Source organism: Balaenoptera acutorostrata, chromosome 17 (assembly GCF_949987535.1).
Source record: "Balaenoptera acutorostrata chromosome 17, mBalAcu1.1, whole genome shotgun sequence".
Classification (NCBI taxonomy): Eukaryota; Metazoa; Chordata; class Mammalia; order Artiodactyla; family Balaenopteridae; genus Balaenoptera; species Balaenoptera acutorostrata.
Genome location: NC_080080.1, coordinates 72,127,242 through 72,154,242, shown reverse-complemented (window position 1 = coordinate 72,154,242; position 27,001 = coordinate 72,127,242). Strand labels below are relative to the sequence as shown.

Here is a 27,001-nt window from a genome sequence, read left to right as displayed (position 1 = left end):
TTACTTACAAAAGGGAGCAAAGCTGGCAAAAATACTCATACTTTAGAAATATTTTAATTCACGAAAGTGTTAGGTATCCATGGTTCTATTACGTGCATTAAATTTTTGGAAAACAATTTAGCTTCAGAGGAAATTTCAGGCTCAGAAAGCCTAAATTAGACATTCTGAAAGATTGTGAGATGATAAGACTGTTAAAGAAAGTGAAGGACTATTGAGAAAAACGGGGCAGATTCTTTACTAATGTTGAATAGCAAAATTCAATGAGGAACTAGGAGGAAAATTTATGTCTCAACACACCATCAGTTCACAGTAATCTCCTTTCTATCCTATATGGGAAGCATCATCCACAAAAAGTAAACCAAGAGAACTGCTTTTACTGAATAAACCCATACTTGAACGAGAAATGTTTTGGTGATTAAAGTATCCGAATAGTAATTCAGCAATTGCTTTTCACTAGTCAATTAATGCCCGAGAGCACTGAGGTATTTATAAAGTTACAGTATTTTTTGCGTAAAATAACTAGTTCAGATCCTGATTTAGAAATTAATCTGTGATTTAATTTCTTCCATCAAATTATGTATTTATGATAAACTAAAGAATCATATTTTATCACAAGTCCCTAGAATAATAACTATATCCCAATCTATAAAAACAATGTGTGTAAATGTAACACACAAACTTCTATTCACAAATAATTAGCTTCCAGGATTGTGTCTGACAACCTTTAATGATCATAAATTTCCAGCTCATCTTTTGTCACCGCAATCAATTTATCACTAAAATAATTTTTGAGGCGTAAAATAAAGTGTGTCTCTCATATTTGAATATTTCATATTCAGCATTTAGGTACGCTGTTGTCATCCACCGCTACATTCTCTTCATTGCCAGGAGATGGCGCTATGGGTTTTAAATCTCAGAGCTAAAATCCCAAGGCAGAACTGAGCCCTTTTCAGTTTGTTTCTTCCTTAATTCGTGGACAGCAGACAAGCCCTAAACGTTTGTGTTCACTTTTTTATCCCAACAATTTTTCTTTCTCTAAAAAAAAAAAAAAAAAAAAAAATCGAATGTTTTTCAAGATTCGATAAAGATAAGCTTCGGAAGGAGAAACACGTGTAACACAAATAAGTATTATCGGTCCCTAGGGAGAGCGACTGAATGCAGGAGTACGCCCAGGTACGAAGGAGGGAGTGAATTCTTCAGAAACTCTTTTCACTAGTTTTCCTCTATCCGTGCATCCTACCCGATCGCTGGGGTCCCAGCAGTGGTAGACAGGCGCCAAGTTTTTCTCTCGCTATACCGTGCCCCTCCCCTTAAAAGTCGCGGCAATGGGAAGATCCCTCGGGAGCAAGGTGAGCCCTTCGCCGCGAGCCCGGGGACCCGCCTGCGCGCCCGCGTGGGGCGCGCCGTCGCACCGAAAAAGCTGCTTGTCTGGGGGCTGAGCGTTTCCCTTCAACGTTTGTTCAAACTTCAACCAACTTGCCGCCAAACAGTCTTGAGGATCAACCTCTTTTCTTTAAAATACACAAAGGGAAAATCTTCCCGAAAGAACTTTATATCAACAGGTTCCTGCTTTTCCAAGGTCAAAGTCCTTGGAATTGTCAAGAACTTCAGATCAATCGTAAGGCTGGGGCCCTTGGCGCACTGCCAGCGATGGTCCAGCTCCCAGAGCCCCGGCACCCTCGCTGCCCTCCTCCTCATTAGGCCCGCCAATCCCAAACACACACGTGGACCCATAGCATCTCTCTGCAGTGAGCTTTGTGGGACCTAGCCAAGAGGGTAAGAAAATATTGATGACTAAACGAGGCCGAAAGGCTTGACTTCAGGAGCTTGATGGGCTTGAAGCTCTCCGCCACCAAGTAGATCCTGCGTTCCCAAACCCGGCGGGGGCGCAGGATGATGAACCTCAGCTGTGCGGGCTTCAAGCTGACCCAAGAGCCACCAGACGGCGTGGGGCGGGGGGTAGGCAAATGCAACTTCAAGGTCAACGCGCCTCTGACTGGGGCTGGAGAGCGGCCAACGGTGCTCGGGCCTGGAGCGCTGGGGGCGCGCCCTGCTTGCGCGCGCTGGACGCGGCGGAGGAGGGCTCGGAGCCAGCACTCCTCGGCGGTTTTCCGACAGAAAGTCCCTCTGGGTCGCCACGGTCCCTACCTGACGCGACCTCCCAGGCTGGACTCCTCCGCCGCAGGGGATGCGCAGCCCCCAGAGGGTTTCCGTCACTCTCAGGGAATGTGCTTTTCCTGAGCAGCTCCCAAGCGAAAGTTCATGTCATTTTTACCAAACTTTGCTTTTTACTTTTTAGAATGTTCTCAGATAGATAAATTGAAATGCAGACACACAAGGAAAATTCTCCCTTTCAGAAAACACAGATACTCAAATCCCAGTCTTTGGGGGTTCTCCTAACTTTTAAATCTAGATCAGTAATAAGCTGTTTATCAGGGCTATAAAAATAACAAAGAGGAACTCCTGGCTTTGCTCTTTAATGACGGATTAGATCGTGTTCCGTTCTGATTTTACGTAGGTTCTTATTTCAAATTTCAAGCAAATATTAAGGAAGACGATCACTAAGAAATGTAAGTGACCTAAAAAAGTAGTTTGGTCCAGAACTCAATAGCTCTGTAATTTCAATGCGGTGCGGCTTGCTGAGTATTTAAGAATCCTTTCAAAGCCATAGGTGTGTTCCTTCCTGCTGTAACAAAACTGTATTCATCTTTGCACAACATGCGCTGGCGTCTGTAAATCTGGTACTCGACACTCGGCCAAGAACGCTCCCTATCCTGATGTGTGTCTACCAACCAGCCTCAATGCGCCAACCAGCCCAGTACCAAGAGCGCCCTGCTGGGTGTCCCTCGATGGCGCCCACCCCACCGTCTGGACCACGGAGTGGCCTGAGCTGCCCCACCATGACTGGGCAGAGGAAACAGTCCCCTGCGTTTCCTGTCCCCCAATCGCTTCGGTAACTCACCCTGACCTTCTCTGAAACTGCACAGACTCAGAGGATTTCGCTTCCAATGTTTCATTTCCAGGGGTCATCTGTGGGTCAGAAGTTTTCGCCGCGGGCTAATTTCCCGCCCTTTCTTCCCAGGCGACCAGAAATTTTTTATTTTGGCTTTTCCTCTGTTCCCCTTACAACTTGCTAGTTATATCAGGAACCCAGGCCCTTTCCCCTCTTCTTGGCAGAGCAAAGTTCAAGCGCAGAGCTTTCTGGAGCTCTTACGGCCAGAGGGTGCTAAGTGAGCAGGTGACGTCAGCCCTTCGCTGGCCCGAAACCAGGCGGCGGGATCCCACTCAAGTGAGGAGAAAGAGCCTAGGCCGTGACTTAGGGCTGGCGACGATTAAACCAGGTAACGAGACACCGGGCAGATGTGTTTTCATTGCCCTGTGAGATAAATGCAGCGTTAAGTGCCTGACAACTTCCCAGAAGCAATCAGCAAAAGTTTACGAGTGCATAAACCTCAAAGACCATTCCCCGACGGTTGTTATGAGGCCCACATTTAAAGCTCCTATAAATTCTTCGGCACTTTCCCAAAGCTAAGTTTCCAGGGACTGCTATTAAGCAGTCACCTCCTCCGAGGAGACCAGGGGGATTTTCTTGAACCGCCAAGGAAAGAGGTTTGGGGCGCCTACTGAGTGAAATACAGCTGCGCAAAAGTTTGTTCCGGAAGTTTCGATGGCGGAAGCGGGGGGCGGGGGGGAGGAAGGAGGGCGTGGAAGTGGGGTCTGGGAAGGGCCTGGAGGTGCTCCTCGGGCCTGAGTTATCTGACAGCGGCGCAGGACCGGAGTCTGTCGGGGGTCGCGGATCTAGCGGCGCCTTGGCCGCTTTCGGCGGTGGCCCCAGCTTGGCCAGTCCGGTCCTGCAGGGCGTAGCCCCATGTGGCGCTCGTAGCTAAACCCTATAGCTCCCACCCGGCCCGGACATGGTAGCTCCTTCACCCTTCCAGTGCCCACTGAGTGGCCGGCAGGAATACAGGCGTCCTGCGGAAAGTGCCAGCGCTCTATAAAGGGGAGCCGGAGGGAGAATCGAGTCAGACACTGGAAACGTGTCTCCACTCCGCCCAGAGCACGACGGTGCCAGCCTCGGTCCTCCCCTAAGTGGCCAGAGTTCTTTGGTCAGTCATTATCAGGCACACAAGACTCACCTATGTTTATAGAGAACCTTTGTTTATGATCCCGGTGACAACAAAGCTGCTAATTGAAAAACAGTAACAGGAGCGTGTCTTCAGCTTCCTAAAGCTGGAGGTTAATAGCTGCGCGCGCCGGGGGGACGGAGGGGGGAGGGAAGCGGTGAGCGAGGGGCCGCCCCGCACGTCTACGTGCTTTGCGGTCCCCCGGCGAGACACGTGGGCCGGCTCGAGCCTTCCAGAGCCGCCGGCCCGGGTCCCAGGCTGGAAAGCCTCCCGCAGCTCGCCTGCTCTTTCTCAATCTTTGGGATCCAGTCAATCCCAAAGCGCGAAGGTAACTGACGACTGCGTAGCATTTCTGTCCCGGTGAGATTGAATCTCAGGCAATTATTTTGGAAAGATTCCGCTGGGCCCGTTTTCCTCCTTTCCAGGTGAAAATGCAGACGTTTCTATGCCGTCCTCACCCCTCCTTTATGAAATAAGGCGCCCAACTGTTCTGATATTACCATTCAAAAACAGGTTCTGTGGCGAACCTCATTTGTGAATCTATTACAGAGATTAATAGATTATTTCTCCTTTTTCAACTAATTCTCAGTGGGGAAATTTAACCATATGGTAAGGAGAGAATTAGAATTTCATCACATTAGAGCAAAATGTAATGAAAAGAGTCCAACACCTGGGGCCAACTCTGAAAGCCACAATTAAAAGGTTTTTAATGAAACCAGAGAAACCAAAAATTTCATAAGCTTCAGTAATTCTGCCACATAAGAGAGATTTATTGGAGGGTGTTGGGAAATATTGTTTTTACTTATGTCATAAGGATGAAAACCAGCCGCTAAATACCATGTGCTCCCAGACACGGGACACAGGAGCTGGAAGACCGCGTGTACCATTTCCCATCCGAAGAGGAGCACTTGTTTTCACACTTCGCCTTCCTCTCCCTCTAAGAACAACCGAGGCAGACCCAGATGTCCCTGAATGGCTTCCTAGCTATGGCGGCTACGTTTCCGGGTAAATAAATATGCACAAATGTCCCACTTGGTGTGTGAGAGGATCTGACTACCGGTAAAGTTGACTCTTCCGAAACAGCTGGATTTTCATCTTGAGGAAAGTTTGAGCAATCAGTTTCTTCCTGTTTAGGAAATCCTGTGCTTCATTAATCACCATCACTGTAGCTGTTCTTTGGAGACGGCTGCAAAAGCACCCCCTCCCTTTAAAAAAAAAATCTAATGGGCTGCATAAGCAACTCGATCTTCATTTTCTTTCTCTCCTCCTCCTCCCCTCCCTTTCCCTACCCCCCCCCCCCAGCCTCAGTCCGGGTAGGAAAATGGGCAGGGAGTGGGTGAGCGGGGGCGGAATAAGGCAGTGTGTTCTGGGGGGCGGGAGGGGGGGCGATTGCTTTGCTGTCTTACTAGCTAAGAATCTTGGGTGAATTTGGGGCAAGCCAGCGGAGACACCACTTCCCCCCGAAAATCCCATCTCCACATCCAGACCAGAGTCATCCTAGGAACAGGGGTGGAGTATCAGCCTCCCCAGGAAAGGGTCATGTAGCACAAGATGAGACAGCAGTGGCGAGGGAAGGGCAGTGGGGAGGGGGTGCAGTGGGGGGAGGCGTCTGCTTTCCACGGGACTCCCAGGCTTCGCCGCCGATCTACAATTTGCTGAAGGAGCAGAGAACATCCTCGGCTCTAAGTAGGGCTTTTAGTGTGCTCATTGATGAGTGAAAGTCGCCACACATGTCAAGCTAAAGGCAGTTGTTGGGTTACTAACAGGACCCAGCGCCTTGCAAACATATGCGCTAAGCTGTGTATACAGATGGCAGGCAGAATAATGGAGCAGGCGCCTTTTATAAAGCTCTAGCTGCTGCCTGTCTTCAGACCTGGGAAATGAAACTATTCAGACTCGCGGCCAGATAGCGCCTGCGATTGTTTGTTACCGTTTTAATCCTATTAATTAAAACGTTAACCTGATTGGGTAGAAAGCGCTGTCCCAACAGGCGACTCTTCTTCATAATAACCTACTCAGAGATAATGATGTAAAAGACTCCCCCGTCTGTGGCGGCGGCTGGTTGATGGGTCCGGAAATCTCTTGAAGGTGAATCCAAGCAAGATAAACGGTGCGGAGAGGAGGCGCGGGGCTGGGCTCAGAGCGGCGGCGGCGGCGGCGGCTCCACTCCCTCCGCGCCCACCCTCCCACCATGCGGGGCCGCGGCCCATGGTGAGCCCCAGCAGGCAGCACCATCGGCTGGAGACGAAGAAGAAGAAGAAGAGGAGGCGGCGAGCGCGGGGGAAGGCGAAAAAGAAAAAGAAGGGGAGAGGGCTGCCAGCTGCACCGGGACCGACGCGCGCACCAGCCCCAGAGCCCGGCTCGGGCGCGGCTGCGGCGCCGCCCGACTCCCGAGCCCAGGCGGCGGCGGCCGGCGCCGGACCATGGAGCGCGGGCTGCACCTCGGCGCGGCCGCCGCGGGCGAAGACGACCTCTTCCTGCACAAGAGCCTGAGCGCCTCCGCCGCCAAGCGCTTGGAGGCGGCTTTCCGCTCCCCGCCCCCGAGCATGGACCTGTCCCTGGCGCCGCCGCCTCGGGAGCGCCCGGCGTCCTCCTCCTCGTCGCCTCTGGGCTGCTTCGAGCCGGCTGACCCCGAGGGGGCAGGGCTGCTGTTGCCGCCGCCCGGGGGAGGCGGCGGCGGCGGCGGCGGCGGGGTGGGCGTCCCCGGGCTGCTCGTGGGCACTGCCGGCGTTGGGGGCGACCCTAGCCTGAGCAGCCTGCCGGCTGGGGCCGCCCTGTGCCTCAAATACGGCGAGAGCGCCAGCCGGGGCTCGGTGGCCGAGAGCAGCGGCGGCGAGCAGAGCCCCGACGACGACAGCGACGGCCGCTGCGAGCTGGTTCTGCGGGCCGGCGGCGCCGACCCGCGGGCCTCCCCGGGCGCGGGAGGCGGCGGCGTCAAGGCGGCCGAGGGCTGCTCCAACGCCCACCTCCACGGCGGCGCCAGCGCCCCCCCGGGGGGCCCGGCCGGCGGCGGCGGCGGGGGCAGCGGCGGCAGCGGTGGCGGCGGCGGCGGCGGCAGCAGCAGCAGCAAGAAATCCAAAGAGCAAAAGGCGCTGCGGCTCAACATCAACGCCCGGGAGCGCCGGCGGATGCACGACCTGAACGACGCGCTGGACGAGCTGCGCGCGGTGATCCCCTACGCGCACAGCCCCTCGGTGCGGAAGCTCTCCAAGATCGCTACGCTGCTGCTCGCCAAGAACTACATCCTCATGCAGGCGCAGGCCCTGGAGGAGATGCGGCGCCTCGTCGCCTACCTCAACCAGGGCCAGGCCATCTCGGCCGCCTCCCTGCCCAGCTCCGCGGCGGCGGCGGCGGCGGCCGCTGCCCTGCACCCAGCGCTCGGCGCCTACGAGCAGGCTGCCGGCTACCCGTTCAGCGCCGGGCTGCCCCCGGCCGCCTCCTGCCCGGAGAAGTGCGCCCTGTTCAATAGTGTCTCCTCCAGCCTCTGCAAACAGTGCACGGAGAAGCCTTAAACACCCCCCACCCCCGAAAAACATAAGACCGACCCCAAAGCTAGAGGAGAGTGAAAAGCTGCTCCCCACCCCCCTTTATTTGGTCCTCTCGTAGTCGTGAAACACTTGCAGAGAAAACAAAGCAGAGGCGAGAACTGCCGAGAAGTATCAGAGACAAACGGGACTTCTGGCCTCGACATCCCCAGAATCTCGGTCTTCGGGGTGGGGAGGGAGGAGGGAGGTGGAGTTGGGATAGAGTATGGATGTCTTTTTTTCTCGGAAAAGTGGCAACTTTGGTGGCAGCCTAGACCGCGAGGAAGCAGAGTTTTCCTTTAAGGGTAAAAAAATAAGTTGAGAAGTAGGTGTTATTAAGCGTGGAGAGTATTACATGGCAAAATAGTAATCCTACTAATAATTGTGAATTTGGCTAGTGCTGAGGGGGAGAGGAGGAGTCCGGGGTTGGGTGGCTTGTGGCACAGAATATTCATTCAGACAAATCAGAAAGGGCACTTGAAAATAAATTTTGATTCTGAGCCAGGAGAAAAACTTGAAATGTAGATTTATTTAAGTGAAGCAAAAAAAACAAAAACAGGAAGAGACACGTTGCTATGAAAGACTTGTATTTTTTATTGTCTCTGAACTTTAATCCTGTGAAAATGCTCAAAAGTTTTGGCAAGAGTGATATTAAAAAAAAAAAAAACTGACTGTGGCTGAAAGAATTGCATTTAAAAATATTTATGTGCACCTTGTTACTTTCCACTCTGCAATGATGTATTAACGATTCATGGTATTTATTTGTTATTCTTCAATGACCCTTCCACATCAACAGTATTTATCCTGTGTTAAGGTCATGGGGTCTTACGTGCAGATTTTTTTTTAATGCCTCTAAAATTCTGTTTTATAGATTAACTTATATTGTGTGCCAAGTGTTTAAAAGGGTTTATTTGCCAACAAGTATGAAGAGACATATTGATGTATCTGAGCTGCTTAGGTTTATCAAAGGTCACCTGGATATCTTCAGCTGCATCATCCCTGTATTTAAATTGAGCTTTAATAAATTGCTTCAGTCCAAAAATTACAGGAAAGGTGTATTCTTAATTGATGAATGAATTGATCTCTTTTCTTGAAAGGGGACTCCTTTGCATTCTAAAAAGGAAAGACATCACAGCAATAGATCCTATAAGTAAGAACATGCTAAGCAAATATTTTTCCAGGCTGTGCTGTGCATTTTTAAAAGGTCTAATTTAATTGCTTTTAATATATGTATACATATATAAGTTATTTTAACTGTGGAGAATTATTTAAGTTGAAAGACTGGTTTGATTTGCCTATGGTGTGAAATCCTTTGTTATTTTTCTAAAAAAATTTTTAAAAGAAATAAAATAAAACTAAGGAAGAGCAAGAAGCTATTTACCCAAAGCGAGCTTTCAGTTTTAGTTTGCATGGCTGCTTGCCTGCCTTTCTATCCTACGAAAATCAAGAAAACCTTTTTTAAAAATGGAGTCCTGCTATTTTCCACTCCTTGCAGATAATACTAATTCAGTTTGTCAGGTTGGATGGTGAGTGGGGAGCTATGATGGATCTATTGGCGGGTTTTGGATGTGTAAAGAATGATATATATATTAAATAGGTCAATCAGACTATGACAGCTATGTACAACCATTTGTATGTGTATCTATGTCAGAGAGAATCTTTATTAAAATATTTTGATCAAACATTTCATTATGCTGTGCTTTGTGGAGGGAGCAATCACCTCTCTTCTGTGTTACTCTTTGCTTGAAAGGTAACAAAAAAGAAAGGAGTTTCAGAGAAGGTGGAACTAAAGTTTTGTCAGGGATACACAATTAGGAGCAGCCCTAGTTCACTTGTTTACTTGTTAAAGGATGATGGCTGGGCCTGGTCATTGGAGGATTGATAAATGGGGTCAGTGGTGAGACCCAGAGGAGGTCCAGAGCTCCTGTTTGCTGGCATGAACTTTGAAGGCCCTGCTCTCCCTGGAATTCTTCTCCCACTTTGTATGGCATTGTTAACTACTATGCCAGGGCCCATCAGAGAGGGTAAAGTTTCTTAAAGAGTTTTTATCAAAATGTCTATCTCCAACTTCCTAAAAGCCAAGGAAAAGCAATGGATTTGGATTCTCTGAGGATGGATTGTATTGTGGCTTCCCCCTGCTTTTTTTGTGTGTGACAGAAGAATCAACCAGGTTGAATTATATGTGTAAACAATGCCCATAGAGATTTTTTCAATGTTCTAGTGTTGCTTGTTAAAGAGATTTGTAAGGGAGTATGTTTGGATTGGGTTGGGTGTTGATTCTATTAAAGAATGTCTGTATAGGCTTGTATTTGGACTTTAATAATGCCCTCAAATTTAGAAGGTTTGATTTTTATTGTGGTGGAGGTTAGAGAGATGGTGGTGGTGAAGTTATAGTGTTTCCTCTGTAGGCAGTTTGCTAAATGCGTTTTGGTCTGTGTAGCCTCAGCTCATAATGATATCCCTAAATGCCATCAAACTTAGTGGGGGGTGAGGGAGGGTATTTTCTGCTCCACTTGCTATCAAAAAAGATTAATCAGAACCTGTAACTTTTCAGAAAACATAACAGCAAAGGGCCTTGAAGCTGAAGCCCTCCCAGTCTGGGAGTGGGAGTAGAGGGAGGGAAGAGACCAGGGTGGCCCCCAGGCAGGAGGAGACCCGTCTCTCAGCATTTACTAGACAAAGCCTGGGTGCGTCTAATTATGATTATTAAAACAATTTCCATGACGATGTCTAATATTATGTTAATTTGAAAACAACTGTGTATGAAAACTGTCTACTATAATACCTAAATTCATTTAATGAAACACATCGTTAAGGCAATTAAACCTCCTGGATGTGATTAAGAAACATAATTATGACACTGTTCTGCGCCATAATTGGGTGCCTTTAATCAAGGGGTAAAGTGATCAGCAACACAGCCATTAGTTTGTATTGTTCTGGCCCTGCTGTCCATCATTCTGATTAGGAATTAACCACAGCCGCCATCATTCGAATTGTTTTTTCTTTCTTTTTGCATGTTAACATTGTAGGGGACACATTCGCTGCAAGATTTAACTGCTTAATATTTCTCATTATTAAGAAGGCCTCCTTGATGTATTCCCTCTGTAACCTCTGTGCTGTTCAACTAGTATTAGAAATAGTACAAATAACAAATCTTGAACTTCAGGAGAAAGAGGAAAGCTCACCCTCCTTTCACCCTTTAATAACTCAGTCTCCAGCCTTAGTCCTGAAGGAGACTGGAAATGATTGGGGTTGGGGGAAAGGAGAGGATGTTGAGAATAAGTCGGAATGTCAGACAAATATGTACAATTGTTCAAAGTAGCAGGGTTAATAATATTTATTTTCATTTTGATAATTTCAGACAAATTAATTCTCTTTCCAAATCCAGGAGCTGACCAGCGTTGGGTTCTAGGAATAAATGTGGGACATCTAAAAGGGGCAGGGGAGGACTTTTCGGTGATTTACTTAGGTGGCTTTCCCTGCGCTAACCCCAACGTTTCCAAAGTTTAATTAGCAGCAGTTTTTAGAGAAGGAAACCAATGATTGAAGAGGAAATTCTCCCCCCCACCCGGCAAAACCCCCGGCCGCTTTCCGGGGCCCGCTGGACTCCTGGATTTCAGCCCAGCATGGAAAGTTGGCCCACACACTTGTGGGCCCCAGTATGTCCTTCCAGTGTGCACCATCCACTTCCAGACTGGGTGACTGAACACCAGGGCATCAGTGTGGTCTTGCTGAAGTGCCCTTGGGGCAAAACAGCAATCCTGGCCCCTAAAACTGCGGCGTCTGCCAGAGAACCTCGGTCAGCCCCAGAGCCTTCGTCCACCGCGCTCTGGGGAGCTTCTCCCGGGAGCAGGGGACGATCCCCGCTGCTCAAGTTTCTTAGGAAACTGACACTGGGCAGAGGAGGCCGAGCGAGGAGCCAGAGTCCCACTTGGACTTCTATTCCACCGGTTTCCTTCTCTAATTTCTCTCTAATTTCAATTTCCTTCTCTAATTTCGAATTCCCATTTAGGTCTCATCTCCAGCTTGACATGGGGTACCTACAGGAGTGAAGCGCCTTGAGGCTTTTCGTGGACTCCTACAGGACCAGCAAATGATCACCTTCGAAGAGCTCACTAGTTACCCCTCCTCCCTCCCCGTGGTGCCTGTAAGTGTGTGTGTGTGGGGGGGGGGTGCGTGCGTGTGCGCGCGCGCGCGTGTGCGTGAGCGCGCGCTCAGCGATGCGCTCTCCACTCTCAGTAGCTGGGCATCCCCTCCAAGACCCTGTGTTGAGCTTAAATTCCGCTCCCTCTTATCGCACCCAGCACCCATCCTTCCTGCCAACAGCTCTCTAGGGAGGGCCAAGGCTCCACAGGGTTCCCGTCTCCTCGCGCTCTTGGCCCGGATGCCGAAACCCAACCTTTCTACGCGCCCGGGACGCTGAGATTGCTCCAGCATGAGTGGCATTGACTTTTCCAATGTAATGACTTATGAAAGATATAATCATGTGTTAAATTGAATCCTCCGTTTAACTGTTAATGGTGTGCTCTGGGCACATTTACGTATTAGATGCTATGGTAACTAATTACCACTAGGAAAAAGGATAATACACTTCCCAGACTTTGAAAAATAATGATGAGAGTTCACTTCCCGGCTCGCAGCACACAGTGGCGGCTCTGCCGGGCGGAGCGGCAGAGCGGAGACCCGAACGTGTGCCGGTGGAAGGAGGGAGGTGATGAATCCTGGTCGGGAGAGGCTCCTTGGTAAAACCTTTCATGAAAATGCGATTCAATGGGGAAGTGAGGGATGGGGAGGGCCCACTACACGGCGCTGCCTCTAAACAGAATTAAATTGCAAAACAAACGTCAGAAACAGAAGTATTCTTTTAATTAAAATGCAGGTCAGACTGAATTAATCACGTGCCAAGCAACTTTACATCAATTAACATTTTTTGTTGTGTGGGCAAAATAAATGAGCCCGTCTCCTTCAAGGTCTGCGTTGGCGCTTATAACTTGGATGCCCCAGGATCCGCCAAGCCAATGAGCTGCGGGTTGATTTAAAGCTGGCCTTTTACATCAGACATTGGGCACAGTCCAAGGAAACGGGAGGGAAAACCAGGAGACAGCAACTTAAGGGTAAAAACAATTCTCAGGGTAAGAGTCTTTTCCTCTCCCCGCCGGATCTCTGGCTCTTCGAATCGGTTGATGAGTGTTTACAAGAACCAGGGTTCTGTAGACTGTGCAAAATAGCCAGGTGTCTGTTTCGCCCCAGGGCCAGGGCCAGTGTTTGTGCTGGGGACCCGGGAGGGCAGGAGGAAGGAGGGGGCGGCTTTTCCCTCAGGCCAGCCTGCCAGCCCAGGGTCGCAGACAGAACGACGTCCACAACACGCGTGCCCACCGCGCTGCTTTGCTCAGGCTGCGCCCCCGGAGGGACTCGGGACCCGCAACCGCAGAGCACCCCTTCTCCTGGTGCTTCCCCTGCACTGACGTTCTGGGCCCCTCCTGCGGGGCGCAAGACCCTTCAACCTCTAAGTGCCTAGGGGCAGAACGCGAACTTCGGGGGCTCTGCCTCAAACTGTCTTTCGAGAGGAGGCACTAGGATGGGGTTGTCTCCTGACCCCCGTGGCCTGGAGAGTTCACCTGCAGGTGACAGGCTTTTAAGAAGCACCCCGCAGCCGAGCCAAACCCGGGAATTCTGTGAAAGCGTCCCAATTTTAAACCCCAAAGAGCTCATCGCTTCCTAGCAAGGCAAAGAAAGTGAGCTCGCTTTCCTTGAGGCTCGATTTTGGTTAAATTCTATCACTTTTTCTAAACGACTCGTCTTAACATAATCCAGGAGACTTGTGGACTATTGCAGAACTATCAGGTCCCCCTGAGTGCGTGTGCATGTGCCTGTGGGACTTTTCTTTCTTTCCTCTCCCTTGTGTTCCCGAATTCCGACGATACAGAAATACAGATTAGAGAGCTCTGGAAGAGAAATTACTGGGCTGGGAAGGTTAGACTGCAAAGGGAAAGAGGGTTTTGCGGTTACCAGCCCTCCAGCCCCCAATATATCATGGACAAGCCTATCTTAGAAGTCACCAGGATGCTCGGATGGGGAGTTGGCTTTTAGTAGGCACAAGGTGATATCGTTTTCCTTCCCAGCTTGGGAAAGAGTTAATTCTTTCCCAAAGACCATAGTTGCCCTTGTCTTCTCAACCTGATTCAGAGATGCAATAAAATATGAAGCAAATTTATGATCTGTTTCAAGCATTTTATTGCTGTATTTTTAAATTCATATATGCACATATAAGAACTATGATCTGTGAATAATTTGAAATGCGATACTAGAATGATACATTTTAGATAAAACATAACCATATCTTTATATAATTGTCTCAGATTAAAATAAAAAAGAAAAATAGATTTCTAATGTGGACCAAACTGAAAAACGAATGACAGCCATAAACTGCTAACTAACCATAAATTAACATCTTCATCAAATGCTAAAATGGTATCAGTGGTTATATAAAGCAATTATTATTTCTCTTCATAAGTTTTAGAATAAAGTTCAGGGATATTTAAAGGACCCATTATTTACCAATGCTTCCCAATCTTAAAGATTTCATATTTTATTAGGAGGATGGTTGCAGCTCAAATCTGCTATGCTAATAGGGATGTTTAGAGATGAGAATTTAGTCTTAAACATAAACATGCTTCATGGCCTAACCTCATTTTATGCATTTACTCTGCTCTGGCAATTACTGAAGAACTTGGTGTAAGGATTTCTGTGTCAAATATCCTTATCTCCTCTCTGAAAATGGAAGACAAATCATTTCTTATTATGTGAGAGAGTCAGATTATGTACCCAACTGGTTAAAACATTAAATCATGCACTGTCTGTTGAAGCAAGTGCAGCTACATTTGCCATGCACAGTCTCTTTCTGCAGAGCTGTGGTCAAAATTCAGATGCTAAGCTGAGCCTGTCCCCTCCATCTGAGACTTCCATGAAAAAAAAACAGAAAAAGATTTTCCTAACCAGGCCTCCACAGAAACATGAAAAGCCATGAAGGAGGAAAGCAAATCTATCTATTATATCTATAAATGTATCAGGGCGCAGGCGCAGCGAATAACTTACTTTAATTTTCTTTTACAGAAGCATCAGGCATATGTATCTTTAAAGTGTAGATTTCTCAAGAGAGTGTAGTTAAGTAAAATCTGGTATTATTCAACAAAGTAAGCTCTTTTTAAAACTTAGAAAATTGTGTTTTTATGAAAACAAAATACTGATTTGGACTATGGAGGATCTGGGTGGAACACACACAAATTATCTCTGCCACTCAGGTGTTACTTCCTGTGTGTTGCCCTATTGGGTAGTTACTGTGGATAAACATCTCCAAAGGTCAAGGAGTAACTAAGATCTGCAACTGGCTAAGTCCTATGACCACTGTTTAGTTTAACTTTTGACAAGCATTGTTTAGTCTGAGGACTTTCTTCTTTAAAAATGAATACTATTTTTATAGCTTTTCTTGTAAGTCTAAAATTAGTTTAAAATAAAGTTAAAAAAATACTGAACTTTAAAACATGGAGAAAGTACTACTTCCTGTATGCTTCTAGATTAAAAAAATTCAAAAGTGACTTCAAATACTTTAAAAAATATTCCATTTAAAGTATAAAACAAAGGCATTTATAAAATTTTAAATATATTGGCCAGTTCTTAGAAGTTATAGAATGAAAGTATACTTCATTTAAACAGTAATTTGAACATGAAAGACAAAATCACTTACTTAAAAATGTGGGTTGTCAAGTAATAATGACATGTATGTTAACTTTAATGGTTAGTTCTTAGAAATAAAAGTTACATGAAATAAACGTTCTCTTGCAAACAAATAAGAATCTCCGGCTAATATGTGCTTTATAAGTGTTTAAATTTGACTCAACGATAAACCATTAGGTATTACTACATTTACCTGTTACTTCTATTGCCCTAGTTTCTCCTATAAGCACAAAACTTGTAAGTTGTAAGGGAATTGAAATACCTCATGAGTCTATCTCTAAACATTTACTTTCTAGGTAGTCTGCAGTATATCATGTCTCTCCTTATAAAAATGAATACATTTAGGAATTAAGAACATAAACTATACCTCAAAAAATTAACAAAAACTATATCAAACACACTTAAAATTACCAGCATAGCCACTATTTTTTTTCTATTCAGCTATATCCTCAATAGAAAAAGCTATTGCACATTATTACTCACATGACCATGGATAATGCCAGACAGTTCTGCAAAATTATTGTTTACTCAATAAGTGTTTTTTAGAGTAAAATTGAATGCAAAGATAATTATTTCATAGATTGTCCATTTAACGACAATTTACCCTAAGTGTTCAGCAATACTGAACTGCCTAGTTCAAATGAACAGGAACACTTTCAGAGTCTAGGGCGATCTTTAAAACATTAATGGAGTGTTTCTTAGAAAAGCTAGGTGTCCCAGTGAAATGCTGTATGTACAGTTACTGAAGAAGCCACACTTCATCAACAGCATGTTCTGTGTTATGTTTTATTTACAGCTTGCATTTCAGCTCTATGAATACACAGAATACTGTACAAATATTACTCAGCCTCATTATCTGTGGTAAAGTGATTTGCAGAAGATGAAGACCACACCTCTCTTATGTGGAGAGAAATGGAATCTCTCTCCCATTCTTGTTGTTCTTATACATGTCCCCACAGAATAATAGCTATTATTAAGAACTGCAGCCTAGCAAGGTCAGCCTGGTTAAAATAAACTTGTTTAAAAACTTATTAGTCACTGATATTACTTGGATCTGTTTTTATTTCCCACATAAATAAGTGAAAATATATTGAAACATATTCTGAATATAACAATTAATGCACTTTTATTGAAAGTATGAGAAAATAAAAATATATGTATATGTATGTGTCGGGGGGAGATGGGGATTTGGGGATCTTCAGACAGCAAAATTATTTCCCAAATAATTTACTATTTGTAATCAAATCTTCTGTCACCCAACATGCTCCTAGTAGGGAAATAAGGGGACACAGTCATTCACCTGTGCTTTAAAAGTTAATTTATTGGCTTGTTGTAAATTTAAAAAACATTAATTGAGTTACAAAGCACTTGCATTTCTTACCTAAGATCTTTTCAAGATAATTTTCTTCCTCATAAATCCACCTCTATACCATTTTAAAATCAAAAGAGTATTAAACAAACATTCAGGACAACATTTTTTTTTTAATATACAGCACTCCTCTGCTTAATAAATACTTTAAAATGTAAGTATTGCCAAATTACCTCCTTTTAAAAATTGTTCAGTAGAGATTTTCACGAATTAAATTTATCTTACTCGAGATATTATAAACAAAGTAAACATTTAAGCAAAAAAGTTCCATCGTCAATGATCACTGATTTAGATTAACACTCTGAAGTAGAATAAGTAATAATTGCTTTAGCGAAACATTAGAGAGCTTTATGTGATCATCCACTGTAATTTAAAATAATGCTACAGGGAACTTAATCTTGGCTTGCTAACTTTTTCCTAATTGAGTATGTGAATATGAATACCTAATAATGCAGTTCAAGTACATAATGGTTTGCAATATTGGCAAATTTAATAGATTAAAGCAGTGTACATTCTCAGGGCATATAATTCTTGTTTTATAATTATTGACATTGTTTTATACGAAGATCAAAGCCTAGATAGTTTTTGTGCTTTGATCTTTGAAATTGGTTTTAAGATTCCATGGTTAAATTTGAAGAATTCGCTTATAGGAAATGCTACCCAAATTATTTTTCATGAGAAAATAAACAGAAGTAATCATGCAAATTTTGAGAATAGAAGCTCCTTTGCCTCACACTTGTGACCCAAAACTTAATGAGAAAATGGAGAAAATATAATGAAGTATGCCAGGAAAGCCAAACAAGGCAGATAAAAGTTCCTGAATAGGTTGCTTATCAGCATTCCTTACTCAGTGATAAATAGCTTTTTCCTGAATATCTTCAGAGCATTTAGTGTTTGCTAACTGAATGCTTCATTACTGTTGGTCATTGATATAAAATAATATTTTTAGTTATTCATTTTCTTTAATTTGAAATTTAGAGGAGGCTTAAAAATGAAAAGATCGGTTTTTACTATATGTAAAATACAGTTTTTAAAAAATTCTGAAGCCTCAATGATTGGTTTTGGTTATTTTTAACATATAATCACAACACTTGATGTATATGTTTTATTGTATGTAATTAGGCTCATAGTAATTTCTCATTACAGAACACTAATTTGGAATGAGTGATGGAAGTTTCGTTAGAACTAGTGATGAATCAGAATTTTAAAATAGTTTTAAGGAGATGATTTATTACAACTACATTTATAATAAATTAGTTGGGTATGTATTGTGTTCTCTAATAAATTATGTGTTCTTGAAGAAGGGTAATCCAGTGCATAGCATCAAATCTAGGATAGAGGAAATGCTCAATAAGTGTTTGATTGAATAAATGAATAATGAATTAACTAATGACAAAAAATGGTTCCCTTTAACAAATACATAAGAACAGTTTTTAAAAGGCACAACATTGTCAAAGTATCTCCTTTACAACTTTAAGTTTGTATATTGCATTACACTTTTCAAAGTAAGTTTGCACATCTTACTGTGTTCAATCCTCATAATGAACCCTGGTGTCAAAAGGCCTTAATATTTTTATTTTGCAAATATGGAAACTGAAGCACTGCGAGGCAAAGTGACTTGTTGATGAAAACAAACCAGTTATGTCATAGCTAGAATCCATGTCTTTTAACTTATTTCTCCATGACATTTATTCTATTTATAAACAATCTTTAATTACCAGATTTAAGCCTGTCACAAGACTCTCTTGTTTTGGTTCTACCACCCATTGCTTTTATGTAATATTTTACATAATACTTCTACTCTAAATTCCTTTCGCTATAAATTAAGCAGAAATTAGAATGGAATACTTTTCTGTGCTCTCTCTGCTGTAGCAGCACAAAAGTGTACTACTAAGATGAATTTAAGAATCTGGAGGCTTCCACTTCAGGCAACATGGTGGAATAGATGTCCTGGTACAAAATGAATGGGCTATACTTTGTGGCAGGCAGAAGATAAAGCTTGGGGCCCAAGCGGGGCGTGTGTGTGTGTGTGTGTGTGTGTGTGTGTGCGTGTAATCCAAGACCTGTACACAAAGCCAAGAATTTGCAGAGGCAGCACCCTCAGTAAGTGACTTAGAAAGAAACCTTGCTCCACAGAGAAGGACTGTGGGTATACTTGCCTGTCTCAGACTTGGCTTTGGGTAAAGGGGGAAAAAAACGCAGAAAGTCTCTCCTGTCTATTCCTCCTCATAGGGTTGCAGTCTGGCTGATTTAGGGCTAGAACTCACACTATCTATGTTGTTCCCAATCCCCTTTCAAAATACTCAAGTTGAAAATGTAAAGTGATCAGAAGTTGATAGTAACACCAGCAGTCAGACAAAAGCAAACGCAAATTCTCTCTGGAGGTGTGAACTTTAAACTCAGGTCTTAAAAAAATGTCCAGAGATAAAATTCCAAGGAACATGGGCCCAGTAAACAAGCCATCCTGAGGCAGAGTTAAAAGAAAAGCAAACTACAGAATCAGACCCATAAAACGCTGATGATGTGGAAATACCAGATACAGAACATAAAATAAGTTTCTTAATATATGGAAGAAGATGTTGAGTGTATCATGAAAGAACAAGATGTTATCAAAAATGACCAGGCAGATAGGAAGAACAAAAAGAGAATTCTCAAACTGAAAATGTAATCACTAAACTTAGCAGACTCAGTGGAATTGAAATCCTGAAAGCGGACAAATTGACAGTTGGCACCCTGACTCAGATCAACCCTGGAGGCCTCACAGAAGGGAGAGGGTGATAAGGATCTGAGCATGGAACACAAGTCTAGAACACCTCAGAGAATGAAGGCTGTCACGGCCTGTGTGTGTGTGGGCGTGCGCACGCGTGTGTGCGCGTGTCTGTGTGTGCGTGCGTGTCTGCGCGCACGCGTGTGCGTGTGTGCACATGTATGTGCGCGTGTGCGTGTCTGCGCACACGTGTGCATGCGTGTGCACGTGTCCGCACGCATGCGCATGTGCGCATGCGCGTGTCTGTGCGTGTGTCTGCGCGCGTGTGTCTGCGCGCGTGTGTGCGAGCGCGCGTGTGTATGTGCGCGTGTGGTGGGGCTGCTGATGACAGGGTTTGCAGCCCAGGGTGGAGGGTGGAGCACACAGTAGTGGGAGGACGGGTGGGAGTAGACGTCTGGGTTCTCCTTTGGCCTCTCCCCCCAACACAGTTTCCATCACTGCGTAAATAGAGCATTAAAACATGGTGGGTGCACATTATGGGATACTATACAGCAGTTAGAAGCAACAGATTAAATATACATAAAGTAATACGGATATATCTTTAAAAATATAGAGTGCAGTTAAACAGTAAGAAGAATAATGATTTATAGAATATACATTTATGAAAATTAAACACATGTGCACCCAAGATAATAACATATGTTTTATAAAAGCATATACAAATAAAAAGATACACACCAAACACATTAGACTATTTGCCTATGATGGGGAGGGGTATAATGGTAGCCATTAGGGATAAAATAGAATGAGTAAATAAAGCCAGAGGGCCTTGTTTGGGCCAATTATAATTGTGTACCATGAACTAAGGGACATAAGGCATGTGATCACTCAGTCCTATGAACCTGAGGTTAAAATAAAAAGAAGGAGGAAACAAACTCGATGGATGGGTTAAAGAGTAGAATAAACTGGCAGAGAAATCTAAAGATCCAAAGAAATTACCGAGAATGTAAATTAGAGGTGGAAAATACGAGGCAAAAAGGTCAAACAACATGGAGTACAGAGCGAGATACAGAGCCTGAGGGAGGAAATATTCAAAGAGATAATGACTGTGAACATTCTACACTTCATGAAAGACACCATGACATGCAAGCATGATAAATAGAAACTAAGAACATCAAAGACAAAGAGAGCATGTTAAAGCTGTCAGAGAGGCAGACTACCTACTGAATAATTAAACCGAATAAAGGCTAACCTCTTAAGAACATGAGATATCCTCAAAGCCCTGTGAGGAAACCACTGTCAGTCTAGACTTGTGCATCTAGCGAAATCACCTTTCAGGAATGAGGGCAAAAAGGAAAACATCTTCAATCCAGCAAAAACAAAGTTTAGACCGGTAGACCTTCACTAAGGTGCACTTAGAGTATGGACTTCAGGAAGGAGAAAGTAAATGCTAGAAAATCTATTTAGTTACTAAGTATGGTTAAGTATTTTATACTGTTATTTTTAAAATCAATTTCCTTTTCAAAAACAATAGCACATTTCCGAAATATCAGAAGTTCCAATGAATGCAGCATGAATTAACTGGGTTTAATTACCTGCTTTGCCTGTTTATATACGGCATCAGCAGTTAGGTAGGATGCCAGACAATCACTTGGCAATCTGATACTAGCAATCTTTGAATCCTCCACACTATGCTGCATTGTGGCATATGGAATTATACTGTATTACATAATGTTGTAATTCAAATAATACAAATAAACTCCAAGTCCAAGAGGTGAGGCGTCAAGAACAAATACTGCTATCTAGTTTCTCAGCTGGTGTAAATGGAAGCATTTAGGAAAGTTAATTCCAATACTGGCATAACCCTTATAGTTTACACTGGAGTCAAATGCTACAATCAGTCCTGTACTGAGCTCAACATTTACTCCTACAGTAAACCTAATACTAATGTCTAGGGCAATTGCTGAATATATAATAGGTTTTTGTGTGTTCTTACACTGATAAATCTTACCAGTGTCTCACTTGAACATGAGTGGCCTTATATAACAAGAAATTTTGTTCTATTGAGCCACAGTATACAAAGTAATAAAGAACATTTATGGATGATTAAATATTGAAGTGAAGTTGAAGCATTTAATCTACTGCAAAACTCATTTAATGCAAACGTACCCTGGCAATATAGATATTATTGATATTATACTTGAAGGGAACATTTTCATCCAGTGTACCTCATGGAAATTTAATTTCCTTCTTCTCTGAGAACTTGGAATTTGTTAGACTGTGTCCATTTCCAGCACAAATTTCCATTAGTACATAAAGTGTATTCTTACATATTAGAGAAGAATTTGTGACTTTAAAAAAATCCCACAGTGTCAAATCTATTGCTGTGAAGGCACATTTACTATGACACTTGCAAATCACAATATGTATGTAGAAACTTAAAAAAAGCTACTTTAAGTTAATCATTATGTTGATTTTGATGTCAATTTCATGCCACCATGCTCTTTCTTTCTTTCTTTCTTTCTTTTGATGGGTTTTGTGACAAAGTACAGACTGGACTGATCTCAGATCAAACAGAAATTGGCACTTTTAAAACAAACAAAGCAATTACATTTGAAGAAATTAAAAACAAACAGATGAGCTAAGGACATTTAGGTTAGTTTTGATAGATTTCTTTTCTTTCCTTTTAGCTTCTTTAAGATTTCACTTTGTACCTAAATAAAACATCAGAGTCGGGATACTGAATGCCAAACAAAAAGCGGTTGTAGTTTAGTTCTAAGGGCTTATCATCAATTATTTCTAAATCAAAATAAGTTAAAAATACAACCAACAATTGTTTTATCTCAACTATTGCCAAAAATCGGCCTGGACATTTGCTGACTCCAAATCCAAATGGCATGTGGTAATACTTCAACTTTTTCCCTCTTTTAAAAAAGGTGGTTTTCTTCTTACCACTTTCTGTAAAACGATCAAATCTAAACTCCTGTAAAGAAGAAAACAGAGTGTTAAAATCAAAAATTTCCATGAAATAGCTTGAGTTCAGGTTCACACAGTTGCCAGCTCTCCCTGCTCATCTTAAAAGGCTTCTTTTAACCCAGCAAACACCAGGAAGTAAAACTTAACTAAGTGCAAATCATGTATGAACTTTCAAAAAACCCCAGTGTTATTAGAAAATTACTTCTCCCATATCAAACAAATTCAAACTTTTCTATATGACTTTTCTTCACATTTCTCTCCTACGCTGAGTTTCCTAAGTATAGAGGCAGTACTTCTGTTTTTGTTCTCTAAGGTGGGTCTCCACATACGGGCACTTGAAGTACCAATGTTGGGTAGAGGGAAGGGGTCCTGCAGAGCTACCATGGTTAGGGGACAGTGAATCCTACTGGCCACAGAGGCTGCCTACCTAAGGATCCCTCGTGTGCCCTTCTCTATCCCTTCCCATCAGCTACTTATGGATGACAAAGGATGAGTTTAGGATTTAGTGTTTGGATGAAACAGATATTAAATAATAAGATTCACATTAAGCACTAGAGAAGAACTAAGCCACAAAATCGGTCTGGCTTGTTTTCTGATGTTGTATTGACTTTCTCCTATGACAGCTCTATTTAGAATGAGTGCTCTTTGGGTTAACTCTCTTGGTTTCTGATATGTTTTCACAAGTTAAGTTATATTACTTGTTCCAGAAAATTACGGGACTGGCTTATGGAGGGTGTTTGGTCCTCCATCTTAATTTACTCTCATGTGAGTTTCTGAGAGGACACTGAGTGACCTTATTTTAGCCCATGGTGAATTAAACCATTGATTAGATTAATGCACGTGGCAGGCATGACAATGACCAAGTCTTTCCTGGTGCTCATTTGCATCAGACCTGCTCAGCACACAACTTTGCTACGAACTGTGAAGCCAAAGGCAAAGAAGCAGGTCAGACTGAAAGCATTTAGGTTATAGCGAAAACCCTAGGGTTCACGTATAGATCCTGAATCCATCACAGATGATCTAATTTTCTCACTCAATGCCAGTATTCATGTCAGCAAAATCATTTCCTTTAAAAGTACTGGTTTTATCCCCATTTACCTAGGATACTGATTTTGATAAATATTCAAGCTTAGAAAACACATTTTGCGTGGTTTCTATTCCACCCCCCCCCACCCCCTAAACTTGCAAGTTGATGAAATCATGATGGCAAAATTAATCAGCATCAGAGTGCAAGTATATTTTCCCACAGATAGTTCTGGGATGTATCTGAATAGGATCTAACCAGTGCTAACCTAAAAGTATCTGTCCATCCTTGTAGTATGGATAAGGACATTCTCTGTGGACATCCACTTTGTTACTGGAGATAGGATGGCTATATGGTACTCTCTCCCAGTAAATCTTTTTACATTACTGGGGCCCAAGCCTGCTTGCCTGGATTCAGTACAGGTGCTTCCTCCTTCTCACTGACCAATCTAAGGAGACCAGCGCTCTTCCCAAGAGCTCCTTCCCTAGGCCAAACCAGTTGATGTCAATTTTGCCACGAAATGGTTTTCTATTTTGAAAAGCTCTCACTGTGGTCAGTCCTATGGTTTAAGCCAGAACATGCAAAAGGAAAACTTAGCTTGGGTTATGACTTCATAGTGTGCTCATATCATAAATAAACCAGAAACTGTCATGGCTTTTCTATATTTCTTTGTGTATGTGAATATGCAGCTGAGAAGTCACAGTGACCAACAAGGAATGCCGAAGTGCTCCCCCAGCCCTGCCACGTTCAGTTAGTGTACGTTCAATCCCCCCAAACATCTAGTCAACCAGTAATGTCACTCCTCTAGTTTTCCATCACCTTCCATTCGATTTCCTCACAATAAATATCATAGAAATTCCTATTTAGTTGTTTATATTATGAAACAAGAAGGGAAAAGGCCAACTTCTTTTGCTCTGTGGCTACCATTAAGCTCAAAGGGCATATGGGCATAAGTAGCTTTTTGAGTCAAAATTTCTTCTCAGTTTGTTTTCCATTGCCAGGACATGGAGAACCCGAGCAGGAGCCAATTTTAGGAAGGGCTTGTGGCAGCTGCTAAGAATATAGTCTGGTTTTAGAAAAAAAGAAGGGGTGTAATAGTCTCACCCCAGAAATTCTGGGGTCACAGTGACATAGAACAAATAGTCAGAAAGCTCAAGATGCTTTGATCTTTGATCTGGAACAACTTGAATACAGGATTTGTCATGTTGCAGTGACCATAATAGCTGGGTGCTTCACGATTAAAAAGGGTCAATCACATGCAATATTATTCAATGGATAAGAATAGAGAAGTCATAAGAGAAAAGCATGAGATGCTGAAATTCCCCAACGCTCCTCTACTGATTGTTGTGGTTGCTCCTCAACATCCTTCTTCTGCATGAGATCTCTCGAGGCACCAACTGTGGTAATCACATTGCTCTGGCCTCTCACTAACTTAGGAGAGGGGGTATGAACCCGTCTCTCAGTGCTACAGGGGAGGAGTGTATGGGGCCATCTGGGAGAAGTTCCCTTCTTGTGAAGAAAGAAAAACACAACAAAATGGTCCATCACTCTTCCTCCTCTAGACCTGGTTATATGTGACTATGACGCCTGCGAGGCTGCAGCTCTGCTGTCACCAGGAGAGGGTTTCTCAGCCAAGAAATCCCAGGAGACGGGAGGGGTCACACTGTCTTATTTATCTCCATATTTGCAAAGCCCCCACCAGAGTGCTAGGCACAGTGAGGTTTCATATATGTCTGTTGAATTAATGAATAAATACATGACAATAAAGTATATTTTAAAAGCAATCTTCAAACTTTTGAAGAAAACAGAGATATTGAATGAATAAATAAAGACGGAGGAGAGGCCACTGCGATGAGAAGCCCGCGCACCGCAATGAAGAGTAGCCCCTGCTCGCCGCGACTAGAGAAAGCCCGCGTGCAGCAACGAAGACCCAATGCAGCCACAAATAAATAAATAAAATTATTTTAAAAATAAATAAGTAAAAAAATAAAGATGGAGAGAATGAAGAGTAGATGAATATTCAAATAGAAAATGTTTACAAATAGAAAATGGTATAATATTTAGCACTAGAAATAAAGATTGGGTAGACGATACAATTTCCTGGATAGAGAAGAATTTTGGGTACGAGTGACTGAGGAACACTGCGTACCACCCTAATCTGTGTCCTCCAAATTTTATGTTTAGTTCAGTTCAACAGCTTTTTTTTTTTAGCACTTCCTGTATGTGCAGCATCGAAGTTTAAAAAGGCATGAAACATGGTCTTGCTGGGGTAGGTGATCATATGCTGTGAATATGATCAGAACATGATCAGATCTTGTATTCACTCAATTCATCATTTGGGGTATAGGAATCTAGATTAGACAAAAGACATGACTTCCCAGAAATAAAAACTGTCACTGTTTTGAATGGATGACTAAGGGGCTGCACTCTTGCCCGGGGTTTACAGCTGGACCTCCTGGGAGCAAGATGACTAAGTACAGAAGTTCCTTTTTTTTTATTTCCGTGACTTGGGTGTCAGTCAGTGGTGTGCAATAGCCAGTTTGTACCAGCTAGAGAGAGTGTATACATCTCTTCCCCACGCTGTCTTCAGGGTCTTCACTCTGGTAACATGAAATCAGCCAAGGTGAAAGTATTTACACCATGACCACTGACAAAATCAGGGCTTCTCAAGAGTGCTGGTTTGCCAGCCCACTGCTGGTTCCAACATGGTAGATATGGAAGTGCCACTTCACGAGTGGGGCAGAAACCCTCTCAACGTGGAGCACGTGGCTATGAGAACACAGCCATGTGATAAGGACAAGCCCCTAAACTGTAAGCTCTTAAGGACAGGGGCCCCTTTTGTATCTACGTCACCCATTATGCCCATCAAAGTGCTTTCTGGGTAGTGGTTGCTCAGTTCACGTTTGTATCCTTGAAACGTCCTAAATGACACAATCTCTATTCCAGTCTGAGAGACAGACAAAAATTTATCGAGAGTATTTCCACATTGGTCATGACTAGTGTATTCTAATAATAGCGGAAATAATCGAAAGAATGTTGACACAACAATTTTTATAGTGATTTAGAATTTTTTCAAGGGCTTTCAAATTCATCACTTCACAATCCTTACGCCTCCGAGAAGTAGGTTGGGCAGACTTGCATGAGGTCAAATAAGGCTTTTCATCTTCAGAGCTTTGGCAGGGGATTGGGGGTACGCCGAAGGCTTTGTAATTACTTTGTTGTTTCCCTGTGTCCTTACTTTAGGAGGCTATATGGTTAAGGTAATGCGTTACCATCTTAAATGTTGGCTGTTTCTTCCCTATGGCCCAGCCCTTTATACCTCAGCACCTCCATAGAAAAACCAACCGATAGATCTGGTCTTCTCCATAGCTCTATTTTTGGATGCTGTATTTTGGCAGAAAAGTAATCATCACCATTTACTGATTACTTGAGAGCCAGTGGCTAGAATTCTGGCTGACAATTGACAAATTTGAAGAACCCTTCATAAAATTTTTAAAAAGTATCCATTCCTAGTTAATTAAGACATCATCTAGATTTTCTTGG

At 43.5% G+C, this 27,001-nt stretch overlaps 2 protein-coding genes across 2 annotated transcripts in view; one reads left to right on the top strand and one right to left on the bottom strand.

Moving 5' to 3' along the window:
- The first annotated feature begins 5,739 nt into the window (after positions 1-5,739).
- On the top strand, positions 5,740-9,330 carry BHLHE22 (basic helix-loop-helix family member e22). Its single transcript, XM_057531681.1, has one exon. The coding sequence runs from the start codon at positions 6,548-6,550 to the stop codon at positions 7,634-7,636; it is 1,089 nt and encodes a 362-aa protein (XP_057387664.1). The 5' UTR covers positions 5,740-6,547; the 3' UTR covers positions 7,637-9,330.
- A 7,355-nt stretch (positions 9,331-16,685) lies between these two features.
- The window catches only part of LOC103014598 (cytochrome P450 7B1), a 190,535-nt gene continuing 180,219 nt past the window's right edge, over positions 16,686-27,001 (bottom strand). The window contains exon 6 of the mRNA XM_057531939.1: positions 16,686-22,441. Coding sequence (XP_057387922.1) covers positions 22,154-22,441 — 288 coding nt within the window. The 3' untranslated portion in view covers positions 16,686-22,153. The remainder of the gene's footprint in view (positions 22,442-27,001) is intronic.

Excerpts from the sequence above, each read along its gene's own strand:
- BHLHE22 (XM_057531681.1), top strand. The coding sequence starts at position 6,548 with ATGGAGCGCGGGCTGCACCTCGGCGCGGCCGCCGCGGGCGAAGACGAC.